Here is a 20,036-nt window from a genome sequence, read left to right as displayed (position 1 = left end):
TGACATTATGGAAAATAATGAACTTTATCACAATATTCTAATTTTATGACCAGCACCTGTAGATGATGTAGCGGCAGCATCTCTGGTCCTTTACATCCAAATGAGCAATCGATGTTGCCAGGGATACACAAAGTCATAACCTTAAGATACTAATAAATATGCTTAATTTTGGCGGAGGTTTTTTTTCTGGAATTTGCATGGACACAATTCTTTAAATGTTGCCTTTTCTATCTTTTTTCATTCCCTCATATAGAGATCAGTTTGGACAACGTTCCCCTGAGAATGTGCAGATTTTTTTCATTTAGATAAAAACTGATTAAATTTCGACATGTCCTGCACCCAAAGAGACATTGGAGCTTCCACAAACTCCACAGAAGCCAAAAGAACAGACCCGAGATGCAACGAGAAGAAATGTTGTAAGTGAACTCCCCGTTGGTTTTCTAGAATTAGATTTGAGTAAGTTCTGCGTGACTGCATCAAGAATCCACAGGTGCATTTGTAACGTGAGCTCATGTTTTGTCCACTCCACTCCTCTCCGGTTCCAATTTACAAATGTTTTTTTAATCACATCTTTTGTAGTGAAGGTTATTCGTTTAAAGTTCCAAATTACATTAGTCAGCGACTGTTAGCAAAGATGACCAAAAGGTCAATTCTGACTGGCAATTTAAAAATACTTTGTGTGACACTCTCTCTCCATTATTCTTAAGAAAATTGCTTTTCATTCCCAGGATGTTTCCACCGCTCATTTCTTCTTTGAACTCAGACCACAAAGGATATTTGTGTCCAAAGAGACAATTATTTTTGTCCAGTCGACAGATGATGGCCTAGTTATTATGTTTGCAACAAAAATACCCAATTTGATATATTCTGTAACATGTTGGGTACCAGGAGACAGTCTTATGACTTGATCTCGTCTATGATGGTCATTATTTTTTTTGGATTGGTCTTACAGCATGGGCTTCTTATATGACAAACTCTCCAACGATGATCGTGATGATCGGCCTGCCTGCAAGAGGAAAGACCTACATGTCAAAGAAACTCACTCGTTATCTCAACTGGATTGGAGTCCCAACCAAAGGTGAAGCTTGAGGAGCGACATTTTATTCTAAGGAAGTCCAGCATATTGACTTGCACATCAGAGATCAGTTAAACATTTCTATGCATTATTCTCTATTTAAAAATATGTAAAACTCATCTTAGACTCTGAGTTTGCCTACACTATAACAATCATAATAAACCCTTAGAAAAAAGTACAAAATGAAAAGAATAATAAGAAAAATATTACTAGAAATAATATTTTGTATAAATGTTTTGCTTCTAAGGACGCAGACTTTTTGAAAGTTTTTTAAATGATCTTAAGCCGGTGTATTTTAGACTTTTTTGAAGGTTCTTTCAAACATTTTCTATAGATGTTGGCTGCTGTTTCTATACCCTGCCATTCACATTATTGAAACACACTAAACAATATGACGCCCTGCTCACATTTTAGAAGCTAAAGTCCAAAGGAAAGACTTTTTTAGAGCTTCAGAACTTCGTAAGACTTAACACTCAACACGGCTTAAAAGACTCAAAGAATTACTGGATTTTTTTCAAAACAAAACATAAAGAAATCCTGGAAGATTCAGGACATTTCATAGAAATGCATTAAAATGTTATACTTGAAATGAACAAACATGGATCAAAAAGCAGTTAGCAATATCTTCATCTGGATTCAACTTTGAATATTTATTTCTGAATCTTAATAGTATTTACAGTCAAAATAAAATAGGAATAAGATGATACATAAATTTAAAACAAAGCATGAAATATTATATTTGTTTTAACTACTTCATCCACATAGTGTATATATACTGACAATTCAAGATATTAGTATAAATGCCAGAGTAGGGTCTAATATTTTGGATGAAATCAGTGGGTATTTGTTTATTTATTTTTTTATAGGATGACAGTGTGAGTATTATATTAATGAAGTGTTTTTATTTCACAGTGTTTAACTTGGGCGTGTATCGCAGAGAGGCAGTCAGAGCCTATAAATCTTATGATTTCTTCCGCCACGACAACGAGGAAGCCATGAAAATAAGAAAGTAAGTTTCATTTTGTGACCAAATATGAATTACCTTCGGGTGTCTTTACGAAGAGTGTTCATTTTCTGTGTGACGGCAAGTGAAGCTGTAGTATCACTGCTATCTGCGTGTTTCATTTCCTCCGTTCTGCACCCTTCAGCTGCATCAGTGACTAAGCTGTTTTGTTGGCCAGCAGTCAAAGTTCGGCCACAGTCAGCCAAATTTTTTTGTGCTAATCTAAACCGATACTCACACACATCTACAAAGACGCATAATACACATTATGACCACCAGATTTTTGTATGAGTCAACACTGTCAACTCTAAATCTGCACTGAGTTCCCCAAAAGGCTTAACCAGAAGCAAGAAGGCTCTTCTTCTCTCATGATTTTGTCCTGTTAAAGTAATTGAAATGGGATTTGTAATGCTTGGCTACCATGAGAAAGTGACAGGCGTGTCCCGGTGCTGAATTGTGACCTAGATGTCAAACAAGCTGCTGCTGTCACTCTGCGACACAAGCTCTCCACTGTGCAGCACGACTGTCTGGGTATCAATATTGCTCAGGTTGAGTCGTTTTGTTGTCAGAGGAGACGACTGAGAGGGATTCTAGCTGTAGTTTTTACATTTTGCAGTAATAGTCTGTTATTTGGATTTAGAGAAGTGGAGAGAGGATGCATGGACATTTTAAAAATCCTTTGTAGGAACTACTGAGTGAAGTCTGGACCTGAAGGCGGATGAAGAATGAATTCACTTCTTTGTACATTTTTCCCAGATGAATCTTTCTGCCTTCAGTTTTGTTTGATATGCTGCAGCTAGTTCATTTCACAGGCTGAGTATTGGAAAGCAGCATAGCCCTTTACATTAAAGAAAAATATACAGAGGTACAATTTGAAATCATAAGTATACAAAGCACTATGAGGCTTTTTTCATAAGTTTGGCTGTGTGTCTTTTCCAGATTATTGTTGGTGTTTTTGATTGTGTGACCCTTTTCTTTTGCATCATTCTACTGCAGATTGATTTTTTTTCAGAACGCATCTTGTCTTCTTATTTTTTTTTCTTTTAATCTAGTCTAGCCATTCTGTTTTTAGAGTTTGAAATTGACAGGTTTATCTTCTAGAAAACACTTTTCATTTGGCAGACAGAGACATCTCTGTACCATGAGAAATATCTTCCCACCATTCAGCTCCACTGTCTTCTGTAGATGTCTGAGCCTCTCCAGTGCATTCTTTCGTCTTTACCACAAAATGTAACAAACTGCCTATTTGGCTGCTCTGAATGTTCCCACCATTTCTCTGAAGCAGTTGTTTTGTTTTGCAGCCTAAGAATGGCCAGTTTCCCTTGTAGAGATAAGAGCTTTAGCCACGTTCGGATTCAAGTCACGAGTTTCCAAATGCAAATTCCACGTGTGGGATCAACAGCCTACCTTCTGCTTGCTTTACTCATACAGCTGAGGATGCTTTTGTCCTCAAAACACAGTCTGAAACAGCTCTATATATCACAAAACTGTAATTCTTAAATCCTTCCACCAACAAGAATGTGATTGTGACTGAGATAAAGTTGAGAGTTTGCGGCCTGTGCATACATTCCCTAAATACCTTTAACTTCAGTTATCAAAAAGAAATAATTCTCCATTGAAAATATGCAGAGGGTTTTTTTTTCTGTATGCCTGAATTTAATTGGGGTAGTGTATTCTTTAGTAGACAACTTTTAACAATCCATTTAAATTTTGTTCCATAAAAATGCATTGATTGGATCTAATTGAATGGCTGGATTTAACTGGAGTTCATTTTGATTATACTTCACACAGAATTATAGCATTTAGTCTTTTTTTTACTGTCACATTTTTATAAGGCAATTTATAATTTTTTAAATTGTGATTGCATTTTCCTCCCCCCCCCACAGGCAGTGTGCTCTGGTGGCTCTGCAGGATGTGAGGGTCTACCTAACAGAGGAGGGAGGTCAGATTGCAGTAAGTTTCCGTCTATTTTCAATGTTTTTTAATTGCAAATCTGGCAAAGTCATGATGCTGCAGTGTCCTCCAAATGTTTCTCTCTGTTTTCTGCCTGTTGCCAGGTTTTTGATGCAACAAACACAACAAGGGAGCGGCGAGATCTTATTCAAGCTTTCGTGAAAGAGAATGGCTTCAAGGTAAAACTGTATTTTATTTTATTTTATTTGTTCATGCTGGTTGAATGTACAGCCTGGAGCTTTTACAAATGAAAGGCAGCCTTGAATTTCCATGGTTGAACAGCTATAACAAGATGCATACTGTGAACTGGCCTTCTGTTCCTAAGATTCATGGAGAATGAGTGCATGTTATTGGATAATACATAGGTTCTAACAAGATACAGAGAAGGGGGATCAGACAAAATGCTTAGAACTAGATGTTGTGACTCTAATTTTTGTCATTTTACAAAGATTATAACTGCTTTGACAAAGGATTTTTTTTTTTTCAATCTGCGTTTAAAACTGATCTGAGTTGGGTTTTGCAAGTGCTGAAGCTCAGTAAAATACAGCATATTGCATATCATAAATGTCTTAATACTCCTTTATTCACATGGGAAAATTCTCCTGAGATTCATTCGATCATTTGCAAGAGAAACCCATTACGTACGTCACAAAAAATAACATAGAAACAAAAATACAATCTGTATCTTTAAAATGATTAAAACCACGGGGTTAGCTTATATTTTGTTGCGTGTCTGAGTATTTAATGAGTAATTTAATAGAAACTTTTGAACAGTTTCTAATTTCTGTTTTAAAATATTACAACAATACATGTTAGCATGTTTCATCACAACTTTTTACCCGATGTAAAATGATAAGCAACAGGACAGCAACGGATATTGGAAATTATTTAGTAAGAAATTCCCACTTCATTCATCACCAGTTTTCACTAGGCTGTGTTTTTTGTTGTTGTTTTTTTGTTTGTTTTGTTTTGTTTTGTTTTCCTTTTGAGTGGAAATGTGTTTTGTTGCACAAAATTATTTTTTGGCACATTTTCTGCCAGCCATGTTGTTCATTTGGTGCAGCACAAATAGTACATTTGCAATTTGAGTTTTCATTGAAAATCCATCAATGATTTGAACTTCAGGTGTTTCTAGTTTTCGATGAGTGAACATTTCGGTATTTTTCTCATGTCTTAGGTTCCACCATGTTACGTGTTGTTGTGGCTTTGAGAGAGCTAGGGATTATTCTTGTCCGAAACGTCTTAAAACGTAACGTAAAACTGATGGGGTGACCATCCAACATGACCTCCCTTTCTGCAAACCTTTTTGCTTCATTGCTGCTTAATTTCTCTCCCATCCCTTAAAGCTTCCTCCATTGTGTGCTGATTTGATGAAGTCTTTGCCCAAGTTAGCTAAATGAACCAAAAGTACTCAGGTGTCTAAGGGTAGTATCCCTCGATGCTCTGGCTCCTCCGATTCTGCTGACGTTCTGACTGCGCCTGTTTTCCACAAACTGCGGTACGGAACTAGGTCAGCTCTGCTAGAGGCAGCAGTTAGACGGTACTCACTGGTAGCAAGTGAAATAAATCAGCGTGAAGATGTACTGAAATAAGAACATATCTTAATGTTTATATCTCCATTAATGTCAGAAGCATCTGATGTACATGTCCCTGTAGACGGCAAGAGAAACTGTTCTACATTCAGCACTTAGGATTCGAGAAAGAGAACGTTTCTTTCAGCATCTTTAGAATCACTTATATATGAAATACATCTGGACAGAAATAAAAACCGAGTTCTAACATTTATTTCTCTTGTCTCTCTGAGCATAACAGGGCAACCAAACATAAGGCGAACTTTAACTTTTTATGCACCTGGCCAACAATAATCAATGCTTAGAAGTAACTTCTTACTTTAATCGTTTTCAATGTAACTCATACATATTGTGTCATCCCACAGTTGAATTGGGAAACTGAATAAAGTTGAATACAAAACATTTTTTCAAGCAGCATTGCTCTGACTTGTTTAGTAATAACTGTATTGTATGGTATTCTTCTCTAATTTCCAAGTGAAGTATCAAATTATCTCAATTTGACCCAGTGCATATTAAGGATATGTCAATCATTCTCTCAGAAATAGCACAAATTGAGAATTGAATAAAACATTTCAACATATCTATAACATTTTCCTTAAGGAAAACTGCATGACGTAGTCCAGTGTGAATTTCACAAATGATCAGTGTAAACTGACCAAGCAGTCTGCTCTTTTTCCAACAGGTGTTCTTTGTGGAGTCAGTGTGTGATGACCCAGACGTCATTGCTGCTAATATTCTGGTATGAACTTATGTCACCCGTCTGTAAAGGTTGACTATGACTTCTGATCTTTATCATAGCCTTGATCTGGTAATGTTCACAGTCATAGATGCACTGCTTGTTAAAGATATTTAAACAGGTCCCATGTCTTTTGCAGGAAGTTAAAGTCTCCAGTCCAGATTACCCTGAGAAGCACAGAGAGAGGGTAATGGAGGATTTCCTGAAACGGATTGAGTGCTACAAGGTCACCTACCAACCGTTAGATCCTGATGACTATGACAAGTAAGAATTTGTCAAATACTTTATGCAGTAAACAAGCTCTTCACTGTATCTGTAAGAAAAAAGTAATGTTGATGTTGTAGGAAGCCGTGATTCAAAAATCAAACACCAGATGGCGATGTTTACCAGACATTCCCTCCAATGCCCCTGCAGGGACCTCTCTTTTATCAAGGTTATAAATGTGGGCCAGCGTTTTCTGGTGAACCGAGTGCAGGATTACATCCAAAGCAAGATAGTCTATTACCTCATGAACATCCATGTCCACTCACACTCCATTTACCTGTGTCGACACGGAGAGAGCAACCACAATGTGGAAGGACGGATCGGAGGAGACTCTGAGCTTTCTCCAAGAGGAAAAAAGGTACAGCAGCCTGTTGTTTCCTTCACCACTTCTTAAAGTTAGTTTTAAGATGAGAAAAGACTATCCCTTACTGTTGTATGACATGCAAACACACATATTACATCTTTCTATCTTCATATGAACTATGCATTCTTTCCATTCATTTTTCATTTATTTCTATGTCCTAACATAATCCTTACCCTGCACCTAATCATTGCTAGTACATGTGTAACTCGAAACCTAACAACTTAATTCACACCTTAGTCCTTAGCCTAACAAATAACTCAAAAACAGCATTTATTCTTATGGGAGCTGAGAACTACTAAAATACACACATCTCTTTTTTTATTATTTAATTCTTCTAATTTTCTGTTTTCCCATGATAAAAGAGCATTACCAAGTAAAATAATCAAACTCAACTACAACTGTTCCTCATTTCCCAGTTTGCCCACGCCCTGCGAGATTTCATTGAAGAGTATGAGCTGTCGGATTTGAAGGTGTGGACGAGCCAGCTGAGGAGGACCATCCAGACAGCGGAGGAACTCAGCGTGCCTTATGAGCAGTGGAAAATCCTCAACGAGATTGATGCTGTCAGTACCAAAGAACCCAATTCACCTCATATGCGCTTAGTAAACTTGTTAGCTTTTTGAAGCCTTGTGGTTTAGTAGGACATAATATCTCACACAAGCCAAAATCAAAGAACCGTCTTGTTGAGAGTTTGTGAATCATACGTGGTTGATATAAACATCACCCATATGTTTGATTCTCAGCCCTGTTTAGGGATAAAAATGGCTTGCTGGGATAGTCTTTGTGTAGATGGAATTCCATTTCTTTATTCCTGTTTTTTTTTTCAGAATTGTTTGCCACATTTTACTGCCAAATATATCGACTGTTCTGCTATCATAGAAGAACATTTATTTTATTATTGTTCCCAAGGGTGTGTGTGAGGAGATGACTTATCAAATGATCCAGGAGACTTTTCCAGAGGAGTTTGCTCTGAGAGACCAGGATAAATACCATTACCGCTACCCAGGAGGAGAGGTGACCATCAGGACCAATCCCCACAGCTTCATACCTGCAGCCTCCATTTTTTATTCATGGAAATAATTTACTTTCTTATAGTTAGCTGTATTGTTGATGTAGCGACTGTTATATCCTCTTGTCTCTTCCTCTCCATCAGTCCTATCAAGATCTTGTACAGCGTCTTGAGCCGGTTATCATGGAGTTGGAGAGACAGGGCAATGTCCTGGTTATCTGCCACCAGGCGGTGATGCGCTGTCTCTTGGCCTACTTCCTGGACAAGGGTGCAGGTCAAACAAACACATAGACACACTAAAATGTGTACCCAATCTCACAAGAAGATGCTGATATATGAAATACTTTGTTCTTTACTCCACAGATGATCTCCCTTACATGAAATGTCCACTCCACACAGTGCTTAAGCTAACTCCAGTTGCATATGGCAAGTTATACCAGTAACTACGACTGTCTAATTACAAAGCAGCATTCACAAGCATTTAGTGCACTCAAACTTTTCTTTCTTATAGGTTGTAAAGTGGAGATGTTTTATCTGAATGTGGAGGCAGTAAACACACACCGAGACCGGCCACTTGTAAGTCTGAGTTTCAAAAACTACAATTGATATCCATTTGCTAATTTTAGTGCTACTGTGTTGAGTTAATACATTAAATGTGACATATTTTTTATCAATTTGATTGATTGAAATTTTCAGCATCTGATTTAAAAGCTACCAAAGTGTTGTTTGTTGTGTCTGTTAGTTCAACACATTGGCGCCGCAGCTGCATTGGATCCCTCCATGTGAGGCTTTGCTGATGCCTTTTTTGACAGCCCAGTTTTTTTCTGCCTCTTCTATCTTTAACTTTAATTAATCAGCTTGGCTTGAGTTCTGAACCTAACACTTTTAAATAAGGTTTACTTTTACTCATATTGTAGCTCCCTGGAAGCTGTGGCTAATAATGCAACCTGCTTGGCTGACTTCATTATTTCCATTAAATATGACTGCATCTTGATTCAATTGTTGTGTGTATCTGGAAAAAAGAGTGTGAGGCACAATGAGGCCAGAACGTCCATTTTTAAGTGCAGTGTCTTAAAAAAAGTATTCATAGCATTGACCTTTTTGAAATTTTATCAATAAACAAAAAGCAGTGCATTATGTAAAATAGAAAGAAAATAATGTATTTTTTATTAAAAGTATGGTGTGCACATATTTTCAATCCCTCTACAGTCTATGGTAAGCTGAACCACCTTTCAACAAGAGTTTGCTTCATGCAATAGCAGCCACTGCATACTGGCACTATCCATTCACTACAGTGGGATTTCTGAGGCTATATAGTTAGACTGGATTTTATTTAGGGGTATCAGAACAAAGCTGGTGAATACCTTTAGTGTTCCCCACTACAGGTAGTGTATTCACCTGCAGTGAGTACATTTTTCAGATTTTAGACTTATTTTGTTGTCGTTGCACAAAGACACGACAGTGAAATTGGCAACAAAATGTCATTGCGTTTTATGTGTAATAAATGTATCGTCCTTATCCTTCCACTTCAGACATATTCAGATGTGACAAAATGTGAAAAGATTTAAACTACTTCTGCAAGGCACTCTAGTTTTTCTATTATGATACATACTTTCCGATGCCGGTTTTTATCTCTTCAGTCAGAGCTCCACTGTATCTGTCCATTAATGTGGGCAGGTATTTAGCATTGCTGTGTCCTTTCAGGTGGTGCCCCCGTCTCATCTGTCCCCCGATCTTTTTCCTTTAACCCTTGCGGTATTTCATCTTCTGACCAGGGTAAGGTTCCGAGGGACTCTGCTCTCATACATCGCCGGAATAGTTACACTCCCTTGTCCAGTTACGACCAGGTGAAGCGGCCCAGGCTCTACAGCGCAGGCAACCAGCCGTGGCTACCGCTTGCCCCTACCCCTTCGGCTCTGATGCCAGAGAGACTGCAAAGCCAAGTTAGTGGCAGAGTTACAGGCTGACCCTCTAAGTCTGTCCCCGTCACCTGTAATCAGTCACCTTCCACCACAGTTGTAACCCTGTGTTTAGCATCCTCTTGACTCAGTTCTGGACTTTCTTGATGATCCAGTGTGTGTAAGCTGCAAATAACTTACATAAATTTCACCGCTGTGTTTGTATTTCTTTCCCCGGGGCATGTTTTGCATCTTGAAACAGCTGCTTTCTCCTTTTACTGATCATCCCGCATGATCCGTACCTCAACAAAACATTGTCCCCAGCTTGAATATGCAGAATATTTGTTTTGTTGTTAAGTTTTTCTGTTAACAAATGACACACAAACATTAGAAGTATGTTGTACAATCACTACCTTCAAATAATCAAACAAATATGACATAAATGTTTTGCAAAAGCTAGGAGAAAAAAAATTATTCAAGGATTTTTTATTGTCATACCACCTTGCTTGTTTGTGGTACGAAATTTGGACTCAGGTCCCATATTAAGAAATATACTCCAAAAAATAAATAAATTAAGTAATTTGTGTGATATTCCTAACATTTCAAGCATATTCATACATGTAAGTACTGTTCATTCATTGGTCTTGCATTACGGTACAGAGCTTCTGCCCTTCTCCCCATTTCTATCTGTGTTCTCTCTCTCCCCGCTTTTTCCAAACTTGTGTTACAGACTCGGACAGGAAGCAGTTGTTTGTGAGTATTTGAGATTTAGTATCAGTAGCCAACCTTTTACTTGCTTTACCACCCTTCAATTCATTGTCTAATGATCCATATGTGTACATATGTGTAATAATTAAGATTTATTTATGGTCTCTTTTTATTTTTATGGTTTTCAGTTGTTCTGTGAAAGTTACTGTTAGGTTTTTTTATTCCCTCAGCAACATTATCTAAAGTATTTATTGATGCTCTTACATAAGGCTAATTCATAAATTATTATCTGTGAGACTTAATGATGTTGGTAGTAAAATATTGACAAAAAATATTTACTGATTGGACACATGCTGTGTATCATAGAAATCAATAGCTGCTTCCGTAAAATTCAAGAGGTTCACATGGACATCAGCGACTTTATGTTTAGCTTTTAAAAGTCAGCTAGAACAAAGTTTTTTTGCCAATGCAGAATGATTATATGGCTATGACGTCAGTCATTTTTAGAGACTGTTTTGCCATCAGTAACCTTGTGGGATTATTCTGACTGCATTGTGATCTTTCTTCTTTACACCAGTGGGGACCAAAATTGGTTTGTTCCTGGTATAGACTCTGCCATAATTCACAAATTTTCAACAGATAGGGTTGGGGATTTTCTTATTCATTGTAAAATCAGTTTTGATGATAGTTTGTGATCATTACCATGTTTGAACACACTCTTTGTTCAGGTTTTAACCACCTTACTCAACCTGCCCGTCTCAGATGAAAGGAACTGGTTGATGATGTTGAATAAAAACCTAGGAAATGTCAAAGTCAAACCTGTCATTAACTAAATGTTGAATATCAGTGATACTGCCAGCACTAGATTTTTTTCAGGGGTTTTAAGAAGGTGCCAAGCAAGAAAAAAAAATGAGCTGGCTACATGACAAGTCAAATGCCTTCTGGAGAAAAGTTTTATAGTTGGATGAGACAGCGATCAATAAAGGTGATGCTTTCAAACCTAGAACTCTGTTCCAAATGTCAAGCATGATGGCAGTAGCATCATAAAAGTTTGTTTTGACCTTATATTGCAAATTATTGTAATAATAAAAAAAAAGGATTATCAACTAATTAACTTCACCTCAAATCAACAGATAGATGGTTGAAAGTTGGACTCAACTGGGTGTTTCGATTGGACACATTAAAATTGGGTTTGGAATGGATCAAGCAAGTTAATATTAAACTTATGAAACCTATAGAGAGTTTGTGAACTAGGTTTAGAAGTCTGTGTCAATGATCCAACCATTTCATATTAGTTCTATCAATATTGACAAGAACAATGTTCAAATAGCCAGACGGGATGATTCCACCAGCTGGTTTATGGCTATGAAAAAAACATGTTTTCCCTTCAGACAATAGTGGGGGCATAAATGTATGTGCCTATTTGTATCATTTTGACCACGTATGGATTTGAAAAAGTCTGAAGTGGATATAAGCTTGTTCATTAATTTCTTTAAAACCTTTAAAGTTATTAATTTAGCAATAATTCCATTCTGGAAAAAGAAAGATTCAGGATCTCAGCCTAACATGAGTGTGTGTAAACAGCTGCCCAGAACTGTCTTAAAGTTCTACAAGACTATAGGATTACAGAGACCATAATTACATTAATTATTAATTAATTCATTAATGTTGTATTTGTTAAAGAAACATTGTCACTTTCTAAATAATTATCTATATTTCCAGTTCTACTGGGCCTCTGGAGAGATTATCATTTATTTCAAACTATATTTTATGTTCTAAGAAAATGATTTATAAATATTGGTTGCATCTCTTTTTTTTTTCTTTTTTTTTACCAAGGACTCCCTGTGTGAAGGAATCGACTTTGACAGCAGCGAAGAAACTAGTGGCTGTGTCCGCTTCTGAGTGAAAGTCGGATCCTCCTCCGCTTTTCTTCACAGCTTCTCTGGTCTTTTATGAGTCAAAACAATGGAAGGCTTTGCTCCTTTTAATTTTTTACCAGATTCTAGATAATATCAAGATTACAGGGAACAGAAGGGTTCCCGCTCAAGATATGAACATGTGAGCGCAAAATAACACGTTGCTGTTTATCTCAAGCACTCTGTCTTTATGCATGTTGAGACTGAAAACCCTTATCACTGATATACAGTAATGCATGTGTACCAAATGAAAATAGTCAACCAAAACATGGTGTACTTGACAGCTATGGTGCCATTTTCTGTGTAAATACTGCAATGCCTTAGAAAATGTCAAATATATTGCTAGAAATAAGCGTCTCCATATAACACAGAATGTTATAAATAAGCTGTTTTCACAATAGAACAATGTAGGTGATATAGAAATATTTTTGCAATGAAAACCTATGTATATGCTGCACAAGCATTCTGTATTGGATGGACATCATCAGTTACATCTGACCTGGAGAGAATGTAGTAAATAAATAAAGCAATTTTTATGTGTTTCTGTCTTTTTTAGCTTTTCCATTTTTCTGAAATGTTTGGAAAAAAAATTTTATTAAATACTGATCCAGTGAACTAGTGATCAGTATGAGCAGCATGCAGCCGAATACACAACCAATTGTGATGCATCGTTTTCTGACACATTTCTAACAGAGCCAGTATTCATTTCGTTAACAATTTGAGCCACAGTAGCTTGTCGCATCACTGAGCCATGCTTGCCTATGATACTGTTGCCAACTTTGAGGACAAAATGTTTCCTTCCTGCTTAATATTTTCCACCCACAAACAGCTGCAATGATTAAAACCCGTCACAATATCAATACCATTTTCACGACTTATCAGTTGTCTTAATGCCTTATTAATGTATTTATCTGTCAGAAATCAAATTTGAGACCCATATCTGTGAAGCGATAGTGAATTGTAGCACATAAAAAGATAAACCCTAAAAATTGACATGTTTGGCATTTGTGTTCATGATATACTGCTGATTCATATTTAAAAAAACAGAAAAACATTTCCAATTTTACAAGAGACTGTTTTTATTATTACCTTTGTAATCAAAGGTAGAACACCTAAAACTTGTACTTAAGTAAGAACTAAAAGTAAACTTAACTTGACTTAAGTACTGAGTAACTCATGACATCTGATTTAGCATTTTATAGTGTGTCATCAGACAGAAATAAAGTTATGTGCAATGCCGGGTATTATAAAAATGTATTATTAAAAATTTAAATAAAAAACATAAAATAATACAAATAACATAATTACAAAATAATTAATTAAGGCAAAAGAAACATTTCCAAATCAATATTTTTCAATAAAAAAGTTGAGACCAATAATCCAGCATTTTTCCTCACAGTATGACATGAAATTAGACTAAACATGTCCTGTTTTAAGAACCAGGACATGTAATGTCAAAATTACTTAATTTTGAGAACTGTTTTTCTTTTACTACAAATTTTGAAGTTCCCGTAGACAAGACTACTAACCTTCAAACAATATAGCGCATAAACATGAAAACAAACTTTGAAAGCAATAACACCCAAAATAAAAAGCAAAAACTGTACAGGTGTGAACAATAAAGAAAAGTACGGGTTTAATCGTTTTCACTTAGAACTCAACTGACGTCACTTCCTTTCGCTTTACGTGTTTTGTTTAAGGCAGGCAGGGTAGAAGTCAACGTCAGGTAAGAAAACAGCAACAGACTTTGCTGTTTCTGAAAGTTTAACGTATCGTGTAACATTTCAGAGTTGCCAAATGATTGGTGTATTAATCAGGTAAACGATATGGAAAGCTTAGACTCGAACTGTTTTGTGAGCACGGATAGGTTGACGGCTAACTTAGCCTGCTAATGTTAGCAACACAATTAACGTCATGGTTAGCTAGCGTAAACATCTCTCAGACGGATGTTTCTTTCATTTATCTCCTCAAACTGTTCTAACACATTGTCGTTAAAATCTGTATTTTACAAGTGTATAGTATAAAAATCTAAATTTGGCAGTTTGGTGCTGAATTATTAGATTAGCCTACTGTATGTAGGACCGTGATAATGAATGAAGTCGTTAACTGGAACAAAGAAGCCAAAACAAAGCAGTGGAGCAGTCGCGTGTTTACTCTCCTACTGGTCAGCAGTTCTGTTGTCATTCTTGACCTGTGCTGCTTTGTTTAAAAAGTTAAATCATGGGTCACAGTGGGTTAGCCGTGCCACGGTTGTGATGGCTTCCTGCTGGAGTACACGTTAGATCATGACTGAATCATAACAGGATCTATTGGAGGTAATTCAGGGAATACAGGCTCAGAATTTCTTCCATCAGTTAAGTCCAATAAATCCCTGTTAATGATCATAAAATAGACATAGTTCAACACAGTCAGCATGACTTCACTGGAAGGGAGGGACATCCTTTGCCTTGAGTGTCCTAAATGTTAATAATAAACTCAGAAATAAAAATGTTAACTGTGTTACATGTCAAGAAAGCTGTATTTCTTTTTACAAGCATTTTATTTTGGGTTAAAATGAATGATCTATCTCATACTGTTTCAGTATTATGCAATAATAAAGACAGGAGAAGTAGAAAAAACCTTACAGATTAAAAAAAACTCCAACAAATCCACCAGATTAGATGCTGGACATGAATAAATATAAAAACTCTCTCAAAGACAACTGTAATACCCCAACATGTTGATCACACTAGTCGTGTGGAGATTCAGTTTAATTGTAAAATTAATTAAATTCATGCTTTTTTTCTTATTTGTGGATGTGGATCAGTATGTCCATAGGTTTTGAGAGATATTTAACACAAAGATTAGACATTTCTTACTTTTTGCAGGCAAGATGTTGCGGCTTCGCTGTAAGACCAAAAACGGGAGCCACATAATGCAAGGTTTGACTCACCAGTCCTGCGTCCAGGAGCTGAAGAGCAAAGTGGAGGAGTTAACAGGGATCCCATGCGATGTGCAGAAAATAATGGTTGGCTACCCGCCATCCAGCCTTGATCTCCGAAATTTAGATGCTCATTTAAAAGATTATCCCATCAAATCAGGTATGTTTCACGCAGGGAAAATATACAGATGACTCACTAAATCAAGTATTTAAGGCTAATAAAATACTAACACTGATTCAAAGAAGATAATTTTTAACAATCAGAAATATGCAACAATGTAATAACATCTATATTTGCTCCAAAACTAACTTATTGGAGTTTCAATGTTTAAATTTACTCCTGTAATAATCCACAAAGTATGAAAGTGTGTGTTTTTTATACTCTAAACGTATCAGATAGAATTAGTTTGACAAGCGTGTTTTACAGCTTCTCCTTCTTTTAATTACGAGAATAAAGTAATACTACTACCAAAATATAGTTGTAGTAGTATGAGAATAAAGTCATAATATTAACAGAATTAAGTAATAATATAAGAACTAAGTACAAATTTTTTGAGAACTCCAACATGTAAAATAACAAAAAATTTAAATAGAGTACTTAATTACTTTCTACAAAAATACTTTCTAGATCTACTTCTAGAAATAGAAGAAAGGTCTACATGAACTGAGCTGATCATGCTGATAACTATCGGAGTTTTTTTCTCTCTAAAACGACTTTTTCTCGTAATTTTAAGAAAGATGTCTTATGGTAAAATTGCATCTTTATTCTGCTAATGTTATGATTATGCTTTGGTAATTAAAAACTCCTACTCAGAAAAGGGACAATTGAAATACAAGCCGCTTTTTGAAAATATTCTCTTGAGATTTGTAAAAAAATTTTTTTTATTTATTTAGAAAAGAAAGCGAGAAAAACATCTGTTAAAATCAGAAGTAGAATCTTGAATGAAAAAATGTGAGATTTAAATTTTTAGGACTGGATAGAATAGAATAGCAATATTATTTTATTATGAGCTAATGTTGGATACCTTTAGTCAATATAATCTTTCTTTATTCCTTCTCAATCAGTTTGGTAAAAAAAAAAAAAAATTAAGTGTTGGGTTATTGTATCATTGTATACAGGAGACACACTCATTGTTGAGGAGGAGAAGAACAAGTCAAAATCTCAGGATCATCCCATACTGAAAGCGCCCCACTTGGAACTCTCTCCTGTGCTGGCACGTCGAGTCGTCCCAGCAGACAACTCCTGCCTCTTTACTAGCGTGAATTATGTAGTCGAAGGAGGTGTGTATGACCCCGCTTGTGCCCCCGAAATGCGCAGCCTTATAGCTCAGATAGTGTCAAGTGACCCTACAGCTTACTGTGAGGCAGTCCTGGGAAAAACCAACGAGGAGTACTGCGCCTGGATAAAACGTGACGACACCTGGGGGGGAGCCATTGAGGTGTCCATCCTGTCCAAGTTTTACCAGTGTGAGATCTGTGTGGTGGACACCCAGACAGTTCGGGTCGATAGATTTGGAGAGGATGCTGGATACCAAAAACGCGTGCTGCTCATCTACGACGGCATCCACTATGACCCTCTGCAAAAAGAGGTTCCCCAATCCGATACCCCACCTCAGACTATCTTCTCTACCACTGATGACATCATCTTGGCCCAAGCCCTTGAGCTGGCAGACGAGGCCCGCCGCAAGCGTCAGTTCACGGACATTAACCGCTTTGCATTGCGCTGCATGGTGTGCCAGACGGGCCTGGTGGGACAAAAGGAGGCCCGTGAGCATGCCAAGGAGACGGGCCACACCAATTTTGGTGAAGTGTGAAAGCTGTATTATCTTCTCTCCCTTTCACAGATATGACCACCTCCAACTCCTGTGCCCTCATGTCCGGCAAAGTTTGTTGGCCTGCTTGTGTTATCCTCTACCTCACATTATCCTTTGACATATTTGGAGAATCCTCAGACACTGTGTTAAGCCTCGAATTGGTTCAGTATTACCTTCTAACTGCTGAAAGCTCTTAAGGTCAAAAATGCTACTGTAGTACTCTGTTACTAATCCATCTTGTGGGTCGGTAATGGATTGTTTCAGATATTTTCAGTGGAGTGAAGTTATATATGCAAACAATTCTTAGGATTTGTTTTGGTCTGCTGAGATCACCCATCTCATTGATGTAACCAATGTGGCTTATGCTTCAAGTTGAAAATGCACCAAATTGCCGCTACTTAAACCGCGACTGACCAAACTTACTTTGTACATGTCTCTGCAAAAGGTTGAGGACAACGACTAAGAATTATTTGTACTGAGATGTGATCTGATTCACTGTTGTCTTAAACACAGCACAGCCAGTATGACTGTTATCCATGTTGGTTTTATAGTGTTGTTTTTCTGTTTGCAGACAGATGTCAGAATTTAATTAGTAAGATTATTTGTCTAGCTTCAGATATTTAGATGTTGAGCACAAGTAATGCGTTTTACTGCTAAGATAGTCATACATCTGCAAATGTGCTGTTTATGACATCTGCCTGAATTTATGGAGCAGTTGACATTGAGATTTAATAAACACATTTTAAATGAAAATATTATATAGCAAAGTGTGTCCAAATTAGCTCAAGTACGTCCTTTTTGTTATTGGTGTGAAGATTGCCACTGACCAGTGATCTTGTTTTGTTTAAAATAACAAAGGTGCTGTAAACTCATTTTACAAAATGTGTAGCTCATGATTCATTTGATTGGTTTAACAGGTTCACAGGAGTTTGTAATTCTGGCTTACAGGTTTTAAATATCATGCTGTGAAAGTTTTTTGTATTTTTGAACTGCTGCACAGAGAAAAAAACAAACAAATGTATTAAAAGTGTGTAGTTTAACAGTGTGAGAGGTGTAGTGTGGTCTAGAAATCCTAATTATAAGGTATGTGTATGAGATCAGCTTTACTCAGTAATTATTTCTTCTTTTTTGCTAATTAGCCTTAACCGTTTACTTTCTGATCTAATATTTAAGGGATTTTTGTTGTTTCAATTATGATTTCACTCACCATTAGGTTTAACCCTTTAACTTCTAATGCAACATGAAACCGCACCTGTTTCTGTGTTGATGAGACACTTAAGGTCTTAGTATTTGGTGCATGTTGACTTACGTTTGCCGCTCTTCTACTGTACATTTTGCACAACTGGAGCATGTTCTCACATTTTATGATTAAGTCAGGCATCATTGCTTTGCATGGAATTACACTAATTTAATAACCGGGTCAGAGAGAGTTTATTTGGAGGTAATTTTTTGTTTCTTCAGGCAGTTCTCTTGTTGCCCAACATTGCGTTCGACCAGTATTTCTTTTTTTTACACATTTGTTATGACAATATTGGTACTGAGTTGTTGCCAAAATGGTAAGTTTGACTGTGGAAGGATTGATTTAATACTTTTTAAACATCGGTGTGGTGGTAAGGAGTTGGGTATGATGACTTATAACACAAACTAGAGTTGTATTTTTTATGTGTGTCGTGCATCATTTATATTTTGTAGTTTGTTTAGCTATGATTCTGGGTTAATGAGCTTGCATAAGGTGAAACAATGAAATGTCTTGTTTGTATTTACCAGGTTTTCATGACTAACAACAACAATGAATGTTGCACACAAAGCACTATGGAATAACTGGATTTACTTGATTTTTTTTTTTCTTTTTTTTTTTTTTCCAGTGTTGTCGCAAATAAAAGCTATAGCCAAGACCGTTGTCTTGAGTTTTATTGCATAAACAAACAATGCACAGTCACAGTTGTGGTTTAGGATGCATTAGTCTTGCAGTAGGGCTGCACAGTGACGCAGTTGGTAGCATTGTAGCAGTGAGAAGGTCCAGGATTCAACTCCCAGTCTTGGACCTTTCTTCATTAAGGTTGCGTGTACTCCCTGTGCATGTGTGTGTTCTCTCTGGGTGCTCCGGTTCCTCCCACAAACATGACTGTTAGGTTACTTCTTCAAATTACCATAAGGAGTGTGTCTCTCAGTCAAGAACAGATTGTGAAGCCTAATAAAGATTTTTGGGGAGATATACAAGGCATAGACTGCAGCTGGTGTCAATTTCTTTAGGAGCCATAATACAGATGTATCCAGGACATGACTTGCAGCTATTGTATCAAGCCACTCCTTAATCAGCCAGTACCTGTTTCAATAACCATTACATCATTATATTTGATTGGCCATAAAATTTGGCTGGCTGAATCCTCATAGAGATATATGGGGTGACTCAGCAGAGTCACAGATTGATCTGTGTTAAAACTTTTTTGTTGGTCAAAGGAGAAACATTAATTGCTTTAGCTGCATGGTCATCCATATCACCAGAAATAAAAATAAGGAATATTTCACTTACTGTAATGAATCTACACATATGTTGTTTTTGTTTTTATTTTTGAATTTAATTATTTTGGGAGGAAAAAAATCTTTAAAAACCTTCTCTGATAGCTGTATCAGTATTTTAAACATAACCCATATTTTCTCAGCATTCAAGCAAGAAGTTTGGCACTGCCTGTTTTAAGTCATAGTGAGATTACACTACGTTATCTTAAGCTACCCTCACTTAATAAGATTCAGGTTTTATTTAGTCACTGTTTGACCAACTGCAGCTGTCACCGCTGCTAGAGA

At 36.7% G+C, this 20,036-nt stretch overlaps 2 protein-coding genes across 2 annotated transcripts; both read left to right on the top strand.

Annotated features, from left to right (window-relative positions):
• The first annotated feature begins 323 nt into the window (after positions 1 to 323).
• Positions 324 to 13,037, top strand: pfkfb2b (6-phosphofructo-2-kinase/fructose-2,6-biphosphatase 2b). The gene is made up of 16 exons (XM_014988210.2): positions 324 to 416; positions 953 to 1,078; positions 1,988 to 2,084; positions 3,965 to 4,031; positions 4,136 to 4,210; positions 6,285 to 6,341; positions 6,478 to 6,602; positions 6,753 to 6,960; positions 7,383 to 7,529; positions 7,876 to 7,980; positions 8,120 to 8,249; positions 8,339 to 8,401; positions 8,487 to 8,551; positions 9,751 to 9,918; positions 10,604 to 10,626; positions 12,418 to 13,037. Exons 1-16 carry the CDS (start codon positions 329 to 331, stop codon positions 12,485 to 12,487), a joined length of 1,614 nt encoding a protein of 537 aa, XP_014843696.1. The 5' UTR covers positions 324 to 328; the 3' UTR covers positions 12,488 to 13,037.
• A 1,112-nt stretch (positions 13,038 to 14,149) lies between these two features.
• Positions 14,150 to 19,124, top strand: yod1 (YOD1 deubiquitinase). Its single transcript, XM_014988214.2, has 3 exons — positions 14,150 to 14,223; positions 15,365 to 15,577; positions 16,537 to 19,124. Exons 2-3 carry the CDS (start codon positions 15,370 to 15,372, stop codon positions 17,229 to 17,231), a joined length of 903 nt encoding a protein of 300 aa, XP_014843700.1. The 5' UTR covers positions 14,150 to 14,223; positions 15,365 to 15,369; the 3' UTR covers positions 17,232 to 19,124.
• The last annotated feature ends 912 nt before the right edge of the window (positions 19,125 to 20,036 follow it).

The sequence above is a fragment of the Poecilia mexicana genome, unplaced genomic scaffold (genome assembly GCF_051168715.1).
Source record: "Poecilia mexicana isolate PSO_F unplaced genomic scaffold, ASM5116871v1 scaffold_5, whole genome shotgun sequence".
Classification (NCBI taxonomy): Eukaryota; Metazoa; Chordata; class Actinopteri; order Cyprinodontiformes; family Poeciliidae; genus Poecilia; species Poecilia mexicana.
Note: the sequence above shows the minus strand (reverse complement) of the source record. Positions and strands in the feature narration are given on the sequence as shown.

What these genes read in the sequence shown, in the direction of transcription:
- yod1 (XM_014988214.2), top strand. Translation starts at nt 15,370, where the DNA reads ATGTTGCGGCTTCGCTGTAAGACCAAAAACGGGAGCCACATAATGCAA. An exon ending in AGATTATCCCATCAAATCAG is followed by an intron (nt 15,578 to 16,536) that starts GTATGTTTCACG and finishes CATTGTATACAG; the next exon opens with GAGACACACTCATTGTTGAG.
- pfkfb2b (XM_014988210.2), top strand. Translation starts at nt 329, where the DNA reads ATGTCCTGCACCCAAAGAGACATTGGAGCTTCCACAAACTCCACAGAA. An exon ending in AGGAGGGAGGTCAGATTGCA is followed by an intron (nt 4,032 to 4,135) that starts GTAAGTTTCCGT and finishes GCCTGTTGCCAG; the next exon opens with GTTTTTGATGCAACAAACAC. An exon ending in GATCCTGATGACTATGACAA is followed by an intron (nt 6,603 to 6,752) that starts GTAAGAATTTGT and finishes ATGCCCCTGCAG; the next exon opens with GGACCTCTCTTTTATCAAGG.